General features: G+C 48.2%; 1 protein-coding gene across 1 annotated transcript in view; it reads left to right on the top strand.

Moving 5' to 3' along the window:
- SHISA6 (shisa family member 6) overlaps positions 1–22,918 on the top strand; it is a gene marked incomplete at both ends in the record, with an annotated part of 224,557 nt that overhangs the window by 8,243 nt on the left and 193,396 nt on the right. Inside the window, one exon of the mRNA XM_080629691.1 lies at positions 6,590–6,750. Coding sequence (XP_080485817.1) covers positions 6,590–6,750 — 161 coding nt within the window. The remainder of the gene's footprint in view (positions 1–6,589; positions 6,751–22,918) is intronic.

Here is a 22,918-nt window from a genome sequence, read left to right as displayed (position 1 = left end):
GTTTTCTCTCTTGCTGACCTGGGGCTGGTGCATGTCTAGCATGCTGCTGAGCCTCTGCACTTTCTGAAGCAGCATCTACTTTGGCAGAGCTGCTTCCACGTGAAGGAGGCTGCTTCCCGCAGGGGTTTGCTGGCAGCAGCATCCCCATCCTCGTGTTTCCCCCCGTGGATCACTTTGCAGAGGTGTTTGTGTAATCAATTAAAGCCCCATCCCTCTGGTACTGAAATCAGAGAGTGCGGCCAGACGCATGCCCTGGGGGTGATGCCAAGGAGGCAGCAGGGATGGAGAGCTGACGAGAGGCAGCGTGCACTTGCCTTCCCCTCTGCTGCTTCACAGCTGACATGGGGAGTGACATGGAAAGAAGCACTCAGCTAGCAGGAGCTGCAGTTCGGGAGCCCATCTCGTAGCATAGCACAGGTCAAGGGCAGCATGTGGCTCTGTGTGGTCAGCACTTGAAGCTGGCCAAGGTGTGTGGCAGGTCTGGGGACAGGCACCAACCAAGCCATGAATAATGCACGGCCGTGCTCTGTGCCACTTGCTGGTGATGGGAATCCCTCTCCCTTGAGGAGACCTGGCCCTTCCAGGTGAGCTGGACAAACGGCCTCCTTCTACTGGGTTAGCAGGAGAGCATAGGGGAGTCTTTAACCTCACTCTTATTTTAAGGACTCGTAGTGAAATTCTGGCTGTGCTGAAGTCCGTTGGAGTTCTGCCACAAACTCCATCACAGCTATGCTTTTAGCAGGCATTCAGCTCAGCCAGACACTGCTGGTTTTATTGTGCTCTGCCAGATCCATTTGGTCATTCTTTTTCCATTCTTCCCCAGATTCACAGGGGCTTGGAACAGGCAATTCTGTTTTCTGACACCCCATGAGGTCTCCAAGAGAGGTTTTCAGAGGGAGAGATTTTCAGAGGGCAGCAGAGTGAAGCTTTGCACATGTACAACCTGCACTGGAGGAAGCGGTCAGCTCTTCCCATCACCTTTTCCTGTCCAGCATCTGCAGACATCTCTACTCTTACTTCCCACAGGCCACAAGTGTTGGAGCTGTCACCAAAGCTCCCGTTGCCCGCACTAGAAGGGATACCTGTGCCCACACTATCAATTAGTGTTGAAAATCTGTGGATATTGGGAAAACAGGACGCTGCTTTCAAAAAGGATGTGGTGAAGGACCTGAGAGCTGTTACCTCTTTAGTAGTTAGCAGAGCAGGTTAACTCTGATGGCTGACAGCCCCTGCAATGTCATGTTCTCTTTGGCTACAAGGTCCTGTCAGCCTCTGCAGGTGGATGTTCCTGCTGCACTCTAGTCCCCCCCATCACACTACCTGATGTGTCTCAGAGCTCATTGCAGAGCCAAATGCAAGCTCACTTCTTACACCAGATACTCCTCTCTGGTTTAACTCTTTGCTTCTCCCTGTCTCCCCAGGATCTGTGTCTTTTTTCTCTCTAATCCAAGAGGAGAGGATTATGTGTGGACTGGAGATACCACCATCAAATACAGTCCTTGAAGTCCTCGCCAGCTCTAGGGCACTGACATGAGTTCTGCATTGCCACAGATAGGTCCTGACAAAAACCCTGACAAATATCCAGGGATACCTGGGATGGGTTTATTGAGATGGAGCTTCCTTGGCCAGTGAAGGGGGCATGAGGCAGGAATTAGACTGTGAGCTCTGCCTCAAGCTTTCTCAGTGATACCAGGCAAATCCTTCCTTCTTCAGTGCACAGAGCACTTAAGAGAAAGGAATTTCTCTCCATGGGTGCAGGGGGCAAGCAAATCACCATACTGGAATTGCTGAGGTCAAGAAGCTAAGGCACTGGTAGCGGCTGGGGAAGATGGGAGCATCTCACAGTGTGAGAGTTCCTACAGGAGGAGCCTGGGTCTGCAGTCAATGGCATTGCTGAACCTGAAGAAACCCCCTGGAGTCCTTGCTTTAGTTTGGGTCTAGAAGGATCGGGGTTAGGTTCTTAGTGGGGTTCTCTCTGCTGTGTTTTGAGCCTCTTTATGTTGCTTGGGACTGGACCCTCTAGTAGGACAGTGTGATCTGGCTACACAAGCTTTATGGAATCACTGAATTGCTGAGTTTGAGGCACGAAGAAGCTCCTCTCTCCCCTCCTACATCTCCATGCTGGGACTGAGACATGAATACCCTCCTCATAGCTGCTGGGCTTCACGATCTGCCCAGCCTTCACTGCAGTTTGTTCCTGCCCATTTCCTTCATTTTGTACTGCTCTGCTCACTTTATCCTTCTCTGGTTTTGTCGCTCCTGCCATTGCCCCTCTTCCAGCTTGCCTTCACTCTCTTTTCAGCAATCTATTGATTTCATTTTTCAACATCGGGGTCCCAGTTGATGCCTGACCTTGCTACCCTACTGCTTATACCCATCCCTTGTGGCTTTTTGTATTCCGAAACACTGGCCTCTTAGCCGTCGGGTCCCTATGTTCATCCCACTGCGGTTCTTCCCAAAGTACTCAGTGCAGAGTTGCAGGAGAGCCTCCGCTGCTGAGATGCCTGAGAGCAGGACCTGACCTGCTCTGCCTCAGGATGTCTCTGCCATGCAAGACATCAGTGGGGTTTTCTCCCATGCTGCTGGTCCAGCACTGGTGTGGAACGACATCCCTGCTGTCGCTATTTATACTCTGGGTTTACATGGAAGGCAGCATTAGTGTTCTCACAGGAGTGACAGGACTGCAAACGCTGTCACAAATCATTATCTCAGGATATGATGCACAGTTACGCAGCGCTGGCTACTGCGCGCGGTGCCACAGGTAACGCGTTGCAGCGAGTGAGGTTTGTTTGCCAGAGATAAGAGATGTGTTGTCATAGAGAGATGTTTGAAGTGTCTCACAGCCTCGTGCAGGTCATTAACGTGCTGTTGACATCAGTGGGACTAAACGTACCTGAATGGCTGCACACTCAAGGCCCAAAAGTGACTCTCTTACTGTATTATTATTGAAGCTTTTGCAGTGGACAATTAGCTGTACCTGAGAGACTCCTACTGACCAAATCGTTCCCTCAGTGTGACTGACCTTCCACCAGTGTGGGACTCAGCCCTCAGTGCTTTATGGAAATAAACTGGATCCCACACAACAATGTGATTGAATTGGCAAGGAACTAACCAGTTGGATCCAAGTGTGACTTTCTCCCCCACCTATAATGTTTTGTTCTGCTGGTGCTGAACAGTCTTTTTTTTCCTCTGTTAGACGTTAAAGAAGAGGACAAAGGGTGAGCACTCGGGACACGCAGTTTGGTGTGTTTAGGGCATGAGAAAATTACACCTTCAGTGAACTCATGTTGGTTTAGTCCCATACGCTTATGATCTAGGTCTGCTTTTGATAGTGATGTTCATCTCGTGTAGTCTGACACGTCAGACATCACTTTCCTGAGCATCACCTGTGATACCTTCAGTCTATCTGGGAGTAGCAGTCTCCTCTCTTCCATGTGGCTGGCACCTGACTAGGAATCATTTCCTTGTTATGCTGTGACCAACAACTAACCCAGAGACCTACTTTTATTACTATGCCTTCAGGATGAATACCAAATAAGGGATTAAATTTGTTCTTATCACCTGAGCTGCATCGTTGTTTGTGGTCAGGATCAGTGAGTTCAGGTCCTGGCTGTAACCAAGGAACAACCAAGCATGGTCTTATGAGAAACTGCTCACAAACTGAAGTATTAGCCTGGTTTTGTCCTTGTGGAGGGCAGAAGGCTCAGGGATTGGCTCTCAGGTGGAACATGTCTGAGGGAATAAGGCTCCAGTTGTTCCAGAGTATATTCACTTCAATTGCCTCTGTTCTCTTTAGTGAATGGAGGTGGACTGTCCATCCAGGAGGTAGGGAAGCTGCCTCCTTTGGTCTCTATCAGTGCCTGTTCAGAGAGTGGTCTCAGCAGGAGAAAGGACAACAGGATCAGGAGACACAAGCTGATCTGCAGTGGAGGTGATCCTAGAGTCAGAATGGTAGCAGAATTTAGGCTGGAAGGGACCTCTGGAGGTCACTGCTCCTGCCATCTGCTTAAATCAAGGGCAACTCCAGTGGTAGAGGAGGTTGTTGGGGCCTTATCCAGCTGCTTTTGAAGACCTCCAAGGATGAAAATCCTGCAGCCTCTCTGGGTCCCTGTTTCAGTATTTTCCTATCTCACTGTGGCTTTTTTGGTCTTTTATAACCAAGTGGAATTGCCCTTGCTACAGTATGTGCCTTTTGTCTTCTTTGCCTTATACGTCCAAGAACAGCCTTGCTCTGTCTCCCTTGCAGCTCTTCATTAGTGGGATGTAAGTCCTCTCTTGGCCTCTCTTTGTCAGGTTATACAAATTCGGCTTCAGGGAGAACTGATTTGTACTCTTCCATTTCCATCCCACCAGTGCCTCCAGCTCCACTTCCTCAGCTTTGTGTTTCTCTACTGCCTTTTTCTACCTCATCCCACACAACCCCTTCCGAGTGTACACCAGTCCCTGACCTGACCTTTCCTGCCCAGCTGGCTCTATTATAATAAGTGGTATATAGTCTTTTAGTGTTATCCATGTGTCATCTTCCTCTGTACTCTTGAGTGATTGCGCTCCTGACACTAAGAGTGTCTTCTACAGGTGTTCAAAATGAGCCCAAGCCACTATGTGCTAGTAGATAATGGTCCTAATACAATCTCTGTGACTGAAAAATGACTCTTAGCATTTCTGTACTGCAGCTACCATTAAATGGTCATCTGATGCTTAATATATCTTGGAGATATGTACTAAGGTCTTGGTTCTGCCAACCTGCTGTCTTTAGAAAACGTCTTGTCTCCAACAGGATGTACTGGATGCTGGTGCCAAAGAGAGACCTCATTAGTTTCCCACATCCTCCCCAGTCAGCAAGATCTGTAATGCAGTGGGGAGCTATTTGTCTGGAAAAGCATCAGGATTACCGGGGATTGAATGAATCCTCTCCTCAAGAGGGAACCGTGCAGTGTCTCAATAGGGCAGGGACCTCAGGCCCCGGCTTCTGGTCCTTGTCTTGCCACTCACGTTCTGTATAACCCTGGGCAAGGGGCCAGCGTTTCAAACGTGTCCTCTAAGTTGGTGCCCAGTTTGAGAGACTTCAGGCACGACTGTAAAAGATGGTGAGAACCCACAGATCTGTGTCAGTCCATGGGGATTCAGTGTCTTTTGGAGAACACCAAATACCGCTTCCTTTTCTTCAGTGAGGGGCAAATAAAAGGAGCCCTGACCTGGGACATGGCTAAGTACCCATCTTCATATTCACCTCTCTCTGAGCCTGTCTTAGCGCATCTAATGCCCCTGCATATTACAACCCCTTTACTCCGTATGTACCAGTATGTGTCCCCATATGCATATGATTGGTTATAACCTCTATGCCTGCTCCCTCTGTAAACAATAAATAATCAAATAAGGTTTAAAATATTCTTATTGTGTACGGGGTGGTTGTAAACTCATCTACTCCTCTTCTGGAGCCTCTGAGAACTGAGTTTGTTCTGTAGAGCATGTATTACACAGGAACAGTAGTCTGTAGAGGAAATGAGCTGGAAAATGGAAGAGACTCAGGTCCCAAGCTGTTTCTCATATGAAAGACCAGAAATACGGCATTTAAGGGATGCTAGTAGATACAAGCAACACCAGCATCATTCTCATCAATATGTAATGGAAGAATTTTTTCTCCTTACATCTTTCTTGATACTCAAGGTGACATCAGGCATATTCCCTTTGCTAAGAGAAAAGAACCTTAAAACTCTTTCCCATTTAAAAAGCCACCCTCCCTTATATTCCACACAGGCCACCTTGTTCCTCCTTTTCCTATGACTCCAGAGGTAGCTTGTGGCTGCACTAAGAAAATCAGTGCATTTCATGCCATAGTTGTTCCACTGTGTCCATGATATTCACAGAGTTAAAAATTTCTTTGAGTATGCACTCATCCAAGGAGAAAACATTGGATGCAACTGGGATATTTCTTTCTCTTGGGGAATAGCAGAGACCTCAGTACCATTAAAGAAAACCCTAATGGACAGATAGCTGAAGGTAGGCTGTTGCTGTGTTAACCCATGGTTAATCCTTTTCTTCTGGTTCTTCTTTAAGAATCCCACTCCCACCACTCGGGTGTATTGAGCTTCCTGCATTAAAACCCAAGGATTTAAGGAGTGTTGGGACCCAACTCTTAATGTGATTCGGTCTTAAAGAAGTTTGCCAGTGCAGTTTTGGTGTATCCTTTAGAAAATCACAGTGCTGCAGTCTTAGGGCTCTGGCATGTTCAGTGGTGGCCCTTTCTGAAGGCTTTGTGCTAAGAACAGTTCATCTGCACTGTCACTGACAGCAAGGAGGATGATGGAAAGATAACATAACCCTGGGGTGAAGTGAATTAGTGGAAGCATATGAAAAGCTAAACAATAGCTAGGCCAGCCTATAAATACGTGCAGCAGACACAAAAAAGAAACTGAGCTTTAAGCCATAGCTTTTATTTTGGTATTTTTGCCTTTTTTTTCCCCCCTGTTTATGGTAGAAATCCAGCTTCTGCTGTTCCACGGTGACCGTGGAAGTGAAAATGCTGAATGCCATTCCAAGTACTGTGTGAAAATAACATTTCCCTCCCCCTCTATTTCTCTCTTCCCAGGGCTCTGGCTGACATCTTAAGGCAGCAGGGACCAATCCCAATAGCACACTGTGAAAGAGAGACTATCTCGGCCATAGATACCTCCCCGAAAGAAAACACCCCAGTCAGGACATCCTCCAAAAACCATTACACCCCCGTGCGCACCTCCAAGAGTAACCCAGGTAAGTGCTGCTTTCCTGCTGTCTGTCTTCGGAAGTGGTTATGTTAGAAGTGAGCAGAATGTCGTGCTTTACAACAGTGGATTTTGTAAACCTGAAATTTGGATAACAAATGGCTTTCAGAGGCAATCGGATGGAGCACAGGAGTGCAAGGATCAGTGGTGCTGGTTCTTCAAGGCTTTTGCTGAATGGAGTGGCTCTTCTCTCCAGGCACTTTAAAAATTCAGAATCACTGAGGTATAAATCCACTTTATACAAAAACGCTTGCATCCAGGTTCAAGCATTTAGGATTGCCAACAAAACACATGTGCTGTAGAGCACAGTCAGGCTATCCGCACACAGCAGCTGAGAAGGAAGAAATCCACATCGCTGGGGCCACCTGATTCATTCAGATGAATTACAGGCATGTGCTCAGAGTGTGGGACGTGACCTAGACAGTATCCCAGGAGCTTAAAGACACTGGCCTGAGGTTCTTCAGGAGCACTGCTCTGGGAATTGGGATACACAATGTTTTCTTCTGGTTTCTGCTAGCAGAGTGAATTTGGTCAATTCGTTTGACTGCTCTTTGCCTCTATCTCCCCAGTGGCACAAGGATGCAGCCTCTTAGTTCACAATATCCTGATTTTTCTTAATGCTTCACATATTGAAAATTGTCAAAACAACGTCTCAATGGTTGCTGACCACCTCTGTTAAGTGGGATGCGCTAGACTTGCCATCACTTGCCACCTCTCAGTTGTGACCGGATGTGTGCCTCATAGGTGTGCCCTCATTCACTCACAAGCTGTTCAGCTGCACAGAGAAGGGTGGCATTTCCTCATCTGGCAATCAGGGGAGGTTTTGCTAATGGTCCCTGCTGCGAAAGCTTCTGAAAGAAGTTGGCAGGAACTCAGACTGCTCCAGAACCTGCAGGGCTTAATGTGCTCCTCTGTTTGTGGAAGGGGCCCATGACAGAGGGCAGTGACTGTTTGGTTTCCATTGCCATTAGAAGGGTTTTGCTGCAATGTGCATCACCCTGTGGAGACAGGACAGTGTGGGGACGGATTTCTTTGCTCCCCAGTTTTCACTCAGAGGCCATTGAACCCTGTAATTTTGCATGCCAGAGAGTTGTAACTGTGACATTAAATGTTGGGCTGGAGAACAGTACATGAGATGGTTTGTCTGGAAGAGGAAGGTGCTTTTGCATATCTGTTGCTGGCTCTTGAGGACATATGTGATTCTGCCCAGGGTAGAAACACAAGAAACAAGGGTTTGTGGCTAGAGGACAGGTATAGGCGCCATCAGAGAACAGCTCTGACATAAGCCTTATGATGAGATGAATCCTTTTCTGAAGACACCCTCTCTCTTCCCATTGGCTCCTGTTGGTCTGTTAGGGCAGGCAAATGCTGAGCGAAGATGCAGAAGAAATCCTTTGCTTGCAGCAGGAGATACCAGTTGGATACTGGGGGTTTGAATTAAGTGCCATGTTTAGGCACTGTCAAGTGTGAGAAGTCGAAGGAGGAGGTTTGTGAGGGGAATTGCTGCAGTGTTCTTCTCGGGTGTTGGCAGCTGATGGCTCCAAAGGGCATTTTAAATACTTACTGCTACATTAGTGGAGGCACACAAGGACCAGAACGTAGGAATCATGAGTGGGGTGTTCAATGCTCACACTACAAAGTGGCAGCACCCAGTAAGGAGTTTACTTGGTGCTTGCTGAGGACTGGGACATGAGATGAGCAAGGCAAAATGACTGGGAAGGAAAATGCATATTGCTAAAGATGACGATCTCTTCATTCAGCCTCTGCTTGTCTGTGTGTTTGCCCATATCATGTGAAGGAGAAAAGCCATCACAGTGCAGTCAGGGCTGAAACAGGCAAGCCAGAGGCAACAGGAGCCCACTGAAAGAAGATATTCTCAAACCCAGCTACAAAGGAGAGGGACTTTACTTCCAGCAGAGCCCTTCAAAGCCACTGGCAGCTGTAGGGGTAATGGATCACTTCGGCCTCAGGCAGCCAGTTGGACCGAGTGTCACAGTTAGCCCTTGCCAAAGCTGGGAAGGGAAATCTTGCTCTTGTACCTTGCCCAAAAGAACTTGTTCCTGGCTCAGTTGTGTCTGTTATTAACAGACTAGAAGAGGGGTCACCATCAATACTGGCTTTTTGGAAAGGAGGGGAAGAAATAAGTAGGAGGGAATGAAGGACAGTTGGGGTGTGTGTGTATGTGTGTGTGTGGAATAGAGGCAGCAATATATAGTAGCAGGCTCCAGGCAAAGCACTAGTCACTAGTGCTGCACATTGACCACAACTACGGGGTTTTGCTGTGGGATCTGAAAAGCATCAGGTGTTCTGGCTGTGGTTTGTCTCAGGACTTCAGTGTAGGAGAGGTTAATCAAGCAGAAAGGACTATAGTTGTTACATATGGGCTGAGATTGAGTTTGGTATTAGTTTTATTTGGAACTTTTGTTTCCAAAGTTCAAATGAGAAGGGAGCCCTTCAGTCTTGCTAAATAAGCCATAGCTTCATTTTTCCATTAGGCTGCTTTGGTGTCAGTGAACAAAGTGATTGTGGGTGACAATGACAAATGGAGGTGGTCTGTGTCTGACGGAGCAGAGGCCAAACAAAGCAGCGTATGCACGTGCTGCTGAGGCACTCAGCTTGCTGCGTGGTGCCTCATGTTCCTTGGAGAAGAGTCCATCTCCCATGAGCCTTCCTGCAATCACTCAGGCAGCCCTGGGGTGGTCACAGCAGGAGATCACAGGATGGGTATGTGCAGCTTCCTCTGGTAACCCACCAAGCCATGGGCACTGTCTCTGGCTGTCAAAGAGAGTTCAAGACCAAGGCAAAGTCCTCAGTGTATTTGCCCAGGCACTTCACAGCAGGTAGTTTCAGGACTCTTAAAGTCTGCAGCGGGCCAGGACCTTGGTGTTAGGTTTGGTTTGTGGAGCTTTGAGATAGAAGAACCCAGGTCTAATGAATGCTTGTTTAAAGGAAAAAGAGTAGGTCTCTTTATCCTAGACATAGAGACAATTGTCCCTTCAGACAAGGCAGCTGGTTTCAAGAAGGCTTCAGCCTATGAGTTCACAGAGGCCACCTTCCCCAGGTGATGTGAGAGCTGGCTGTTCATCAGAACCCAACTGACTGAAGAGCATCTCTCCATTGCCACTTTTGCTTTCCTCTGAGAATCAAGCGCATGCCCTTTTCAGATGCCAGGGGGACAGTTCAGTTCCCCTTCCACCCACCCTCACTTCCACTGGCATTTCTATTCATTGCTTTTATTCAGTGCTGCTGTTTTGGTGGCGGTGGGCTCTTTGCAGATAAGAAAAGCTGGACACTGTGTCTACAGATTGCTTGGGTCAGAGCACACCTTCCCTGCTGTGCACTGCCTCATTAGTATGAGCTACAGCACTCGCTGTAGACAGGAATGCTCCTGCTGCCCGCACAGACCACTCGTTAGTTCAGTGTTTGCTGTTGTAACAGGTAAAATATGATGAATCTGAGATTACAAGAAATCCATCTCATCTCGCTATCTATTGGCATTTCTAATGTCTCCATCACAGTAGCACATTTAGGGGTGTTGGAAGGAAAACTCCAGCAACATTTCGCCTGTCTTCTCTCCTTGACCACTGTATCTATCCTGATGTCTGCTGTGAAGGTCAGTGCCATTCATTTGTTCAGCGGATGGCCAGCAAACATAGACAAGAACAAGGCGAGATGGGAGAAAGGTCAGTAGTTCCTGTGGGCTTGGAAAACATCATACATAAGCAGCAAGATGCTCCCACAGAGGAAGGTGCTGCATTTGGCACAAGAGACAGAATTTGAGCCAGAGGCAGCCCTCCTGCAGTGGCCACAGTCATCTGATGTGTCAGAAAAGATGAGGGCAGTTCCTGTGACAGTGATGCTGATGGTCATTAGCAATAGTGGAAAAATTAAGACTAGATTCTCGGCTCAGATGGCTGCCTCCAATACCACCCTTGGATATTTGAGGCCTTCTGAAAGTCGTATACAAGGGGTTGGTTTGCTTTTGCTGAGATGTGGCTAAGCAAAGAACCTGCAAGATTCAACCCCTGATGAAGGTGTCAGGTGGGAAGGAGTTTTGCGAGTGCCTTGGTGACAGAGGGACAGCCAGCTCAGGGCTAGCAGGGAGCCGTCCCACTGCTGCTTTCCAAACTGAGACAGAACCACAAAAGACTCCAGGTAAGAACTTGAAGCGTATCTTGGACTGCTCTAAATCAGTGTTGATGGGACATGAGCCTGGATTAAGTCAATCCTCATAGGTCAAGGAGGTTTATGTCCCAGCCTCACAGCTGGTACAAATCTGTGATGCTCCAGGATAGCAGATGATTGGAATTGATCCTTGATTCTTTCAGTCTCATTCTGGCTCTTTTTCATACAATTCACTTTGATAGTATTGCTATCCTGGGAGAGAGGGGACACTCAGGACCATCAGCCTGATGTGGGAAGCTTGTGGGAAGCTTATGGGAAGAGAATCTCTCCAAATATATTCATGACAAGGGTGTTCTTGCTGCCACTGTGCAATGCTTTCAGCAGTGAAGGGTGCCCAGATGTCACCTACTTGAACATGAGGCAGGTAGGTAAAATCTGTGCTGGGAATGACACTGCTTCTGACTCTGTGCAGGATCAGGAGGCTGCAAGAGCAGTGACAAGACTTGTTTTGTACTTGCTGAAGAAAAGACTTTGGATGAGTTTTATATTCTTTTGGCCTCTTAATTCTAAGAATATCAAACTGCCTCACCAACAGAGTACGCTGGTCTGAAGCCAGCTCTGGATGTGCCAGCAAAGAGCCGGCTGCAGGGGTGATAGTTTTCCAGCGTGAGAAATCTTCTGCTAGTCATCTGCACTAGGGACAAGGGTACGTGCAGGTGTGAAGAACAGCTTATTGACAGGATTACCAGCTCGGATGCAGCAAACAACACAGGCTAGCGCTCTGATTAGCCTGATATATCTGGGGAAGGCTTTTAATAAGCCATTTGAGTCAGGATGTTCCAGAGATGTACATATTCAAAGTGCTGTTTTCAGCAGTGCCTTCCACCCAGAGGCATATTCTGAGCTTGTTCTGAATGTGAACGAATGCAGGAGAGGCTTTTAATCTTTATGGAAATTGTAGCTAACATCTCTAGCCAAATAGAGGCAGAGCAGCAGGAGGAATACTTCCATCCCGAGCATCGTATAGGGGAGGACCCTGCTGTCCCTGGGCTGTGGGCTCAGCGCAGGCTCTGGCCCTTTCCTGAAGATCAGGCTGGTTGGCTCCATAGGTTTCCTCCAGGTTGTACCTGCCTTCTCTTGTCCATCCTTCTCCCTTTCCCCTCTCTCCCTTCCCCCAGGTTTCCAGCTGGTCTCTGCTGCGAATTTGCTTCCTTTATTCATTCATTGAATTCTCCAGCTTCTCCCCAAAATCCCCAGCAACTCTTGGAATTAATTTACTGAGGATCAGTGTAGAAATGTATGTCGAAGGCGTTCAAATTCCCTGCTGCTGCACAGTTTGTGTTGTCATTTACAGCTGTTCAGGGGAATACAAAGCAGGTTAAAATGATCCCCTGGTCCCCACAGTGGCATTTCAGAGCCCCTGAGCTCTATTGTAATAAACTAGTTAAGGTGCAGGTGGGTGAAGAATTAGGGAAACCACTTGGAAAACACCCAGAGAGTTCCAGGAATAGGGTTTTTTTTTTTTCTCTGTATTCCTGTTGCTGTTCATTGACATTAGAAAAGAAAGAAACAGCTTTGAAACCTCGAGGATCTGGAGAAGGTAAGGCAATTCAATGCCACTCCACCTGGTTTTTCCTCCATCACATCCCTGTTACAGTAAGCCCACTGCTTCCCACAGTTTTCCCTCCCAGGAAAACCCCCAATGGGTTAATGCACTTTCTGAGCCAACAGAAAATGCTGGATTTTTCCTGTCTCAGAACGATTTGAGGGTGCGAGTTACTCAGTGTTTGGCATCCAAAATTCCACGGCCAAAAGGGAGGATCAGTCCAGCAGAGAGGGAGCAGATCCAGGGAGAGGGGGATGCTGCTGGAATTGATGCAGGGTAGCAAAGATGTGTCACCATCTGCTGCCTTCTTCAGTCTGAAAGACCTGGGTTCCTCAGTTATTTAGGACCTAAGTTACTCGTACAGTGTTAGACATTACAGGTGTTCACTCACCCCTCGTACCAGAGCAGCTGATGCCCTTTAACTCTCACCATCTGGCGTTGCCAGGCTCCATTTGACAGATGCAGAGATGGAGCACAGAGAGGCAAGGGCCTTACTTTGAAAGGTACTTGGGTGCCATCTTTCCCTGACTTCCAAATAAATGCCAAAGGCCTTGGAAAGATCTGTTCCTGAGTAATTGGTGCCATTTGCCCAGATGCGAATAGAGCAGTTTTGCCCTAAGAGCAACACTGGTGCCTTCAGGCTGGCACCTCTCAGAGGAATGTGTGCTCCAGTGCGTGCTCCAGTCCTCTGCATCCACGGGGATGCTTCTTCTTGCATCTCCACAAGGACACAGACCTGACTCCTTCCATCCTAATACATCCATATCCTAATAGTAAGAGAGAGATTTCATATTTACATTGGAAAGCAAAGACTTTGTCCCAAAGTACTTGAAATCCAAGAAACACAGGAGAAGGGATGGGCTGGGGAGTCAGGTCAATGAGCTATGAGTGTGATGAGCTTAACTGCCCTGATTTCAAATGGATCTCTTAAACTGTTCAATATTTTCTTGCTTATCCTTTCTTAATCTTACTGCTTTGGACATCCAGCCTCTCTCTTCTATTGCTGCCAGAGGTTAGGACCGGCTGCGGTGGGGATATTCAATCCCTAGCAGCCATAGGGAGCCAGGCTGAGAGAGCTGGGCTGGGGCAGCCTGGACAAGAGAAGGCTCCTGAAGGGGAGACCTTAGAGCAGCTCCAGTGCCTAAAGGGGCTGCAGGAAACCTGGAGAGGGGCTTGGGACAAGGGCCTGTAGGGACAGGCCAAGGGGAATGGCTTGAACCTGCCAGAGGGGAGACTGAGATGAGCTCTTAGGCAGAAGCTCTTCCCTGTGAGGGTGCTGAGGCGCTGGCCCAGGGTGCCCAGAGAAGCTGTGGCTGCCCCATCCCTGGCAGTGTTCAAGGCCAGGTTGGACACAGGGGCTTGGAGCAAGCTGCTCCAGTGGAAGGGGTCCCTGCCCGTGGCAGGGGTTGGAGCTGGAGGAGCTTTAAGGTCCCTTCCAATACAAACCACTCTGTGGGTCTATGATTCTATAATACGTGCTGCCCACTAATACTGACAAATACAGCCTGTGGTCCCCAGTGCTCTCCTGAGTCCGCTTCCTCCTCTTTCCCTTGGTGAGGCTGGGGCTGCACCTCCTCTGCCTCTAGTTATTGATTTATTTTGGTCTCCGGAGTATTATACTGAGCTGTAAAGTTGTAGTGCAATGTGTGAAAAGAACCTTTGGGAAAGCGATGCCTGCTAACAAGACACATGAGACAACACGACATCCCCATTGCAAGTGTATTTACCAGTAAACCAGCTGGAGAATAAAAAGCAACAACGTTTGCAACAGTTTCTTGTGTCTCACATCTGAACAGCTCCCATGACTGATATCAAGGTTTTCCTGTATCAAAACAAGTGACAAGTTAAGGAAAAGTCTAACTGTTCAGGGGGAAAAATGGGTAGGTGGGGTGTGTGTGTATATAGACACATACAATGTCTTGATAAGCACATGAACTCGCAGCCACAACAGAATAGTGACATCCAGAGCTATGGATAAGTATCAGGTGTCTGGTCAAAGTGGTTTGGTGGATTTTAGCATTCACTCAACTGAGTGCAGTACCAGAGCCACAAGGCCAGGCACGGCAGCACTTATCCACAGTGATATCTGGAAACGGTGGGTTCCTATGGTAACAGCATCTTTTTTAAGAGAGACTAATGCAAGTTGTGAGCAGCAGAGAGGATTAAGCATATAGATTTGCTCTGAAACAAAGGCTCACAGTGAGTTTCTACCTGCTGAAAACAATATAGCAAAACACAGGGATAATGTGGGAATTAATTGAAGCGGGCTCTTCTGGCACCATGCTCCTGTGGAGGAGAGGCATTGATGTGGAAAAAGTCTGTCAGTCTAATCCAGGTGTGTAACCAGCCAAGGACCTGCTCGTTGCAGGGAACAGAGTGGGTACAGACAAGTGCTGAGTGATGCCCCGCATCGCACCATGAAGCATCGGCAGTTCCCCATGCCCTGTGCCCCCTGCTTCCCATGGGCCCCCCTCCCAAAACCAGGCTGTGATCTCAGGGACATGGAGCTGTTGGAGCAAGTCCAGAGGAGGCCACGAGGATGCTCAGGGGCTGGAGCACCTCCTGTATGGAGACAGGCTGAGAAAGTTGGGGCTGTTCAGCCTGGAGAAGAGAAGCTGCGTGGAGACCTCAGAGCAGCTTCCAGTGTCTGAAGGGGGTACAAGGATGCTGGAGAGGGGCTTTTCATCAGGGACTGGAGCGATAGGACAAGGGGTGATGGGTTCAAAGTGAAACAGGAGAAGTTCAGGTTAGATCTAAGGCAGAAGCTCTTCCCTGTGAGGGTGCTGAGGCGCTGGCCCAGGGTGCCCAGAGAAGCTGTGGCTGCCCCATCCCTGGCAGTGTTCAAGGCCAGGTTGGACACAGGGGCTTGGAGCAAGCTGCTCCAGTGGAAGGGGTCCCTGCCCGTGGCAGGGGTTGGAACTGGATGAGCTTTAAGGCCCCTTCCAACCCAAACCAGTCTGGTTCTATGATTTGTAGCAGCTACTGGGTTTAAGAGCAAATCCTGGGGCTGATGGGATTGTAGGGTCCTGGGAAGTGGGACTGATGGATGCAGGAGTCACAGTAACACTGCCTGGGAGCTGTGAGGAGTTACAGAGGATGGAGACTGTGTGTGCATGTAGGAGGTCCAACCTGACACATTTGGATGCTTTCCCAATTCCTGAATCTGTACAGCTGGTTTGGGAATGGTAAAGAAATACTGTTCTCAAAACATACAAAAGCAGAGATGGAAACCAAATGGAAAAGTGGCCAGATTGTATGGGACTTGGAGCAACCTGGTCCAGTGGAAGGTGTCCCTGCAGGGGGTTGGAACTGGATGAGCTTTATGGTCCCTTCAACCGAAACTTCCGTCTGGGATTCCATGGAACAGTTTTGGAGCACAGCTCCTAAGGGGGAGGCCGGTTCATGCCCTCATGCTATGAAATCTGCGTGGTGAATGACAGGAAGGTACAATGTTTGAGCCAGGTTGTTCCTCTCATCCTGTTCTCTGTCCTCCCTCTCCAGGTCTGGTGAAGGATTGGGAGCAGAGGGCCATTAGAGCAGATACCTCTAATGGCATAGGTGTTCTGGAGGATGCGTAGTGCCATGGAATGGGCAGGACTGGATGATGCTCCTTTCCCTGTAGAGCACTGGGTACCTGAGCTGAAGCTGCTGCTGTCTCAGCATGCACCATCTCCCCAGTAGGCAATGGGAGTCATTTTCCTTGATAGGTTTTGATCTGAGCCCTGCCTTCTGTCTTGATTTGAATCCGTGAGCTTGCACATTCTTCCTCTCAAGCTCCAGTTTCACAGGCAGTTGACTCAGCCTAATGGCTCTGGTGCCATCGAAGCAGGGGTCTCAGCCCTCCTCCTCTCACATCCTCTGCCGTGGCCACTGCCCTCCGCACTGGCTGGTGCTGTCACATTCTGCCATCAGCTGGTTTAACTCATTAACCCAGCAAGGGCAGCTCAGGAAGAGGTAACAGGGTAAAACACAGGAGTGCAGTCAGGAGCAGGGCTGAGAGTGATCCCCCATGTAGGCAGTGCTAGATTTGGAACCGCTGAGCTCTGTCCATGCAACCATACAGTTGAGTAGGGGTTTAGAGGTTGCCTGTGAGCAAGCATGCAGGAGAGCCTGTGCTTGGATGCTCTGGGAACTTGGTGTCCGGCTGGGATTGCCTCTCAGCTCCATCAAGGCTACAGGCACTTTCAGACAAGGTGGGCTGAGGTTCAGGAACAGGTTTGGATCTTCCAGGATTCCTCTCTGACACCAAGATGACAGTTTTATAATCAAAACAACTGCCTACACTGATGTTCCTTTTAAGCTGCTCAGGAGTTTCCTTGGGGAATGGACAGCTAAACCCACTGTCTAACCAGCCATTCTGCCCTGTGCCATCCTGCAGCTCTTGTGGAAGGGTGATACTGTTTCTTTAGCAGGTTTGCTTCTCCCTGTTTGCCTCTGTGTGTCTTGTTAGATCGATTATGGTTGTAAAATGCATTAGATCTGCAGATGAAAGGCAGAAACAATGTGTTGGGTTTTTTTCCATTAATTAGAGCAGTTTACAGAAAACATCAATTTAAAATGTTAAAGCCAATTTGCAACTGGTATCGATAGCAATTAAATTGGTCTCAGGAAGTAATGCAACCAGTTGCTTCTGACACTGAAGAATGAAATCTTTATAAGGACATCCTATGCATTGAGCTTCTCCTGTTTCATGATTGCTGATTGTATCGCGCTCAATAGAAGCGTAAACAGAGGTGAGGAGCTGGAGCAATACTCTATTAAGAATATGCCATAATCAGTAAACTTTCCTTCCCCTCTTGTTGGACCCTTGCCCAAATGTTGCAACTCAATCTCTGCTCTGCTCTCATCACTCTCAGCTTCCTTGCTTTGCTTTCCAGTTGACTTTGCTGACTTTAAAGTGATACCAAAATGCACTGAAACAAAGGTTTGCTGCTTCATTCCTGGCATTATTACCAGGAGCAGTAAACTCAAGCAGAACACTGCCTCCATGAAGAGCAGTGGCATCCAGGCTTGGCAAAGCTATAGGTAGCTTTTGTAACCTTGTCATGGAAAACTACCAGCTCAGCTTCCAGATATGTGAGAATGAAGGGGAAGTCATGGCTAACTTCTCATGAATCAGTTCTTGTGTATGTCATGAATCTGACATCCAGATGTGTAGCTTTCAGGGACCTTGCAAGGGCCTGGTTAGGAGAAGTGGGAGCATTTACCAGCAGAAGATAGTGCTCAAGTCTCTGAAAGCCTAGCTGGTGAGCATTCTTGCTTAGGCATCTGAATCCTAAAGAGCTTAGCCAGTTCTCTCATTGCCTTGTCTCAAGCTCTGCTTGGTCAGACCAAAGGGTTGAGGAATAGTCTGCAGGGCTGCCTTCCCATTTCTGTCTGAAGTGTTTCTCTACATGGGGCAGCTTGGCTTCTTCACAACGCTCATCTCTCCAGGGTATTTCCCTGGGATGTGCCATGGGGGGGTTCTGGTGGCTTTCAGGAGGAGGCTTCTTCTAGTTTGAAAGGGTCACGTTGAAGATCTGAAGACACCTTTTACTGTGGCTGCGAAGAGCTTTTACCAGTGGTGCAGCCTGTGTTCCTTCTGGCACATCAGCCATGCGTGTGGCTTGGAAGTTTAGTGGGTCTTGTCTCACTTCACTCTTCTCTGAAGCTTTTATTACCCTAAGACCATCTTACTTGTTGCAGGTATCTAAAAGGAGCCCCGTGTGACTATATGAGCATACCTAAGAAGGAATGATGCCCTCCTCTATAAAAGGACAAATCTGACTACTCTTTCTGTTTGATTTCAAATGTTTGAGGAGGCAGCAAAAGGGAGTACATCTGTCACAATCTGAGAGAAGTTAATGGAAAGATTCCTTCTGACTCTCCTGGGCTTTGGACAAGGCTCTGGATTGCAATGGTAGCAAATAATGAAGTTCGCTTCTCATCAAATGCTTCTCAGGAAAATAATTCTAATATATGTGGGAGGCCTTTTGCAGCTGTCTCCCCAAATCTGCCCCCAGTTTGTCAGCTGTGCCAACACATCTGTCTTCTAGTGTTGAATCACTTCTGTGGATAACTGGTGCTCTCTAAGACAAGCCCCATGCAAGACATTCAGTTCCTGCCAATTGCAGAGGAGTGCTCCAGTGCTCGAATGAGCCCTCTGCAAAGGCAAGATAAATATTAACTCTCAAGTCTGTGGCTTTCTACCCGGTGTCTTCCAACTGCAGCAATGCAGCCTCTGTGGTGCTCCCTTTCATTCCACGTCTCCTCCCTGGATCCACACCTTTTAACTACTGAGAAAGCATTTGCCAGCGAGCTCCACAGGCTAGGTGCAGTTATTCTGTCTACATCATGCTTGCCAGAGGGATCTGAAGTCCCAGTTATTCCTAGGGGCATATGTCAGGAATATCCCTGTACTGTTCACATAGGCTGCCTGCACTCAGAATTCACGTACCTATCCGTCCCACCTTCCCTATAGCAAGCAGTGCTGCGGCTCTTATAGGAAGGGTATTTGGGGAACCCTGCAAGGCGTTTGTGATGACTGGAGGATGCAGGAAAGGTGTGAAGATGTGTCCATGCTATGGATTAAGTCAGCATTAAGTAAACTGAAGTGCTGCAGGCTGCCCAGGGTCAGAGGCGCTGATCCAGGTTGCACAGCTCAGCAGAACAAGTTGCTCTGTTAAGTCCTACTTAAATATTTATATATTCATGGTCCAGGAAGCAGGGTGGAGGAAGGGAAGTTGAAAGGGCTTTTGATGTGCAGGCTGCAGTCGGGTAGCTTCAACTACCACCATCTCTGCAGCATCCCACTGCTGCCTTGGGGCTGGTCATTGTGATCCCAGAGGTTCTCATCCCAGGTTTCCAGGTTTCTGACCACCCTTGTTGCATCTGCCAGGCACTGGCAGAACCTGGCTGATGTCCTCTTTCTTCTAGGGCTAATTGCTCTGTGTAGGTCCTCCGCTTTGATGAGTGTCTAAGAGGTACAGGAATCCCCCACTGCTTCTGGCTGGAGATACAGGGAAAGGCAGCAGCAAACACTGCTAAGGAATCTTCCACAAATACATCTTCCATGCAGCTTCCCAACCAAAAAGCAGTTGCTTCCTCAAGGCTCTCAGATGTTTTTACGAGGCAAAGTCGCACATCTAAAATAGGGACAAACCTTGATTTTGGAGAGTCTCATGGGATATTTACAAGGGCCTGCAGGGACAGGCCAAGGGGAATGGCTTTAACCTGCCAGAGGGGAGACTGAGATGAGCTCTTAGGCAGAAGCTCTTCCCTGTGAGGGTGCTGAGGCGCTGGCCCAGGGTGCCCAGAGAAGCTGTGGCTGCCCCATCCCTGGCAGTGTTCAAGGCCAGGTTGGACACGGGCTTGGAGCAAGCTGCTCCAGTGGAAGGGGTCCCTGCCCGTGGCAGGGGTTGGAACTGGATGAGCATTAAGGTCCCTTCCAACACAACCCATTCAAGTGAGTCTATGATACTTGTCACAGCCAAGACCTTCAGTCTGGTTTGGTTTGATGGTTTTAGCCTCAAGGTTTCAGGAAATTCCTGGTTTCCCAACATTCAAATTCTGAGCGAGTCCTTAAGTCCATTGGTGTCTGAGACCATCTCCCTCACTTATTTCTTTTTGACCTCTGAAGTCAAGTTACACCTCAGTTCTAGCTGCGGTCTTTTTAGAAGGTCTGCATGATGCACCCAGCCCCAGGCAGCGTGGCCACTGGTGGGCCTCTTGACTGATGGAGTTGTTCCATGTACAAATAACTGGACTTCCCTACTAGCAACGGGTTTAGTTCTTTGGTCCGGAGACGCAAGTTAAACTCTTCCACAATGACGCACTTTCTCAGTGGTATGCGATTGAGACGTTACAAAGATTTCTATTGAAACCTGTGTCCCACTGTTTGTAGCAAGCAGCAAGCTTCAGGTTCTATGGTAACCTCCTGTCTAACACCTTCTCCATGACTATTTTGCCCATTGATTTTGTGCAGAGTTGTCTGTTTTGTTTGGGTTTATTTTAATCCTGGGCTAGCATTCATTATTGATTGGATTTTGTTCTATCCAAGTTGTCAAACTGGATTTTCCCTTCCCATCTGGCACCTAATGCCACTTACACCTTCCTTTCTGTCCCTCCTGCAGAGCACACGGGTTCTTGTGCCTCATAGCCCAGTGTTGTTACTGCTGCAGACTCATGCAATGTCCAGTTGCACATCCCATGCCTGAATCTAAGTTCTGCTTTCTTTTAGCCTAGAGTCCTGGCAAAACCACTTCTGTCAACCACTTCTAACGATACCTCATGGATTTTCAGCCCTGACACACTTGTAGTGGTGCTCATCTAATAAGGTTACTTCCACATGCCTTTTCTTCCTCTCTTTGGGCATTCTACGTATCCCTGCTACTTCCTTATGTGCTGTTGTGTCAGCTCCTCTGCCTGCCTCTGTTTTTCTAGAGGTATTCTGGATGGATGCAATGCAAAAAATGGACACTTTGAACAAGATCCCTGGAATCTCCAGCCAGGATCTTGGTGGGAGTGAGCACCCTGCTGAGAACCTGAGTTCAGGGTCAATATGACTTGGAGAACAAGGAATACAAGTGCCCAAGGCAGGGCAAGTGTTGAACACTAGTGCTAGTGCTAATCACTAGTGCTAGTGATTAGCATGGTTGGATCTAGAGGAGCGAGCAACTGAGAAGATGATCAGGGTCCTCCTCCTTTCAAGTTTAGTAGCCAGAAGAGCAATGGTTCTGCACTGTAGATCCAGTTCCTTCTCTGTAGGAGGACCCAATGGTCTTGAGACTTTGGTCCTCCTATGCTTGGACTTCCTTAGTGTTCATGAGTTCAATGTGAAGAGCTGCTTTCCTGCTGCTTTTTGAACTCCTGTTCTCACCTATCTGTGGTCATGCCACGCACACACATGTGTCCAGGCTCACAGGAGCTGACAGATCCCCACTGCCCAGTTGCCCAGTGAGGATTTAGTTCTGCTTGCACAGACGTGGTGCCAGCGTTGTATGGAGTTGCAGGGTGACACCTGTGAGCATCAGTTGAACATCATTGTCAGAGTGATACGTGGTGGAGCTGATGAAATATTTACCTTTGAGCAGCTGTAAGATCATTAATGTTTCACTGTCTGCTGCCAGCCAGCCCTGTCCTGATTTACACCCTTGAATTGTTCATGAGGCTAGTGGCACTGCCCTTCATCAGGCAGGGGCCTTCAGTTAGCAGCAACTCCTCTGCCCTGCTGGTGAAGGCACCCATGGCAAGAGACCAGGAGATGGAGGCTGCCATAAGTGCTGATTCCATGAGCACTCCCAGATTTCCCCCATCCCACCGCCATGGCGTGTGCTGGAGTCTCTGATAACCCCATGCTGCACGACGGACTCTCAGAGCACTGGGGAGTGATGCTAAGGCCAAGCTCACATCTGGACTCTCCATGCATCTTGGGGACACTGCTTGCATTCAAAGGGTGACTCCTTTCATACCAGCACTGATACCTTGGTACCTTTGGTATTGGCATGTAGGTGTCTAACTGAGGGATGTTGGCTTAGCTCAGGGGTACGCAGGAGACACAGGGCAAAGACCAGACATTACCATGCATGTGGAAAAGCTGAATCCTCCGAAAACAAGGATAAAGTGAGGAGGGAGGTTGGATCTTCCTGTCAAGGCAACATCCATGTGCTTTCCAGCAAGGCATTAAAAGCCACAGCTAAATTCAGTTTGGGCTTGGCATGTGTTTTGCTTCCCTCCAAGGAGGAAGCACATGCAGTGAAATGTCCGGCTGTGTTAGGTTTGGGGATTCTTTTTGCTTCTGCTCTTGGTTTTCTGTTGGTGATTTCTGTCAATTCCTTTAGTAAAGCTGAAGAAATAGAGTAAAACCCCCAAACAAATGAATGAATTCCTTTCTACTGTCAGAGTTGCTCAAATCTGGAATTGCTCTCAGTTCTGGGGACACAGCTAAGCTTGAGGTAGCTCTCTCTTCCAAACAAGTGCTATGTGTGCTTCAGGAATCCCCCCTGTGCTAGGTGAAGGGAGATTTTGCAACAGGAAGATGTTATCTTTTTTCTTGTGTAATCTGATGTCTTGATTTAAGGGAGGGAAAAATTTTAGGCAGAGATTTCTAGAAAATGATGGCAATGTGTATCTTCAGAATAGGAGGGTACTCGAGGAAGGCAAAGCCAGTGACATCTCAGTCTTTGCACTGTTAGTCTGTAGCAGGAGAGGACAGGAGATTTCCCCATGCAGCACAGGGGCTGTTGCTGACAATTATCTCTGACATGGAAGAATCGATGCAGTTTGGTATAAAACCTTATCCATGAGCTGGTAACAAGTCATCAGGACCAGACGATATTCACTTAAGGGACTTTAAAGGAAAGCTGTTGAGTTACCGTGAAGTCAATCAGCCTTTGTGCCAGGACAGTGGAAGGTGTCAATGCTTATCCTTAGAAAGGCTTTGATGATG

This window comes from Psittacula echo (assembly GCF_963264785.1).
Source record: "Psittacula echo genome assembly, chromosome: 14".
Classification (NCBI taxonomy): Eukaryota; Metazoa; Chordata; class Aves; order Psittaciformes; family Psittacidae; genus Psittacula; species Psittacula echo.
Note: the sequence above shows the minus strand (reverse complement) of the source record. Positions and strands in the feature narration are given on the sequence as shown.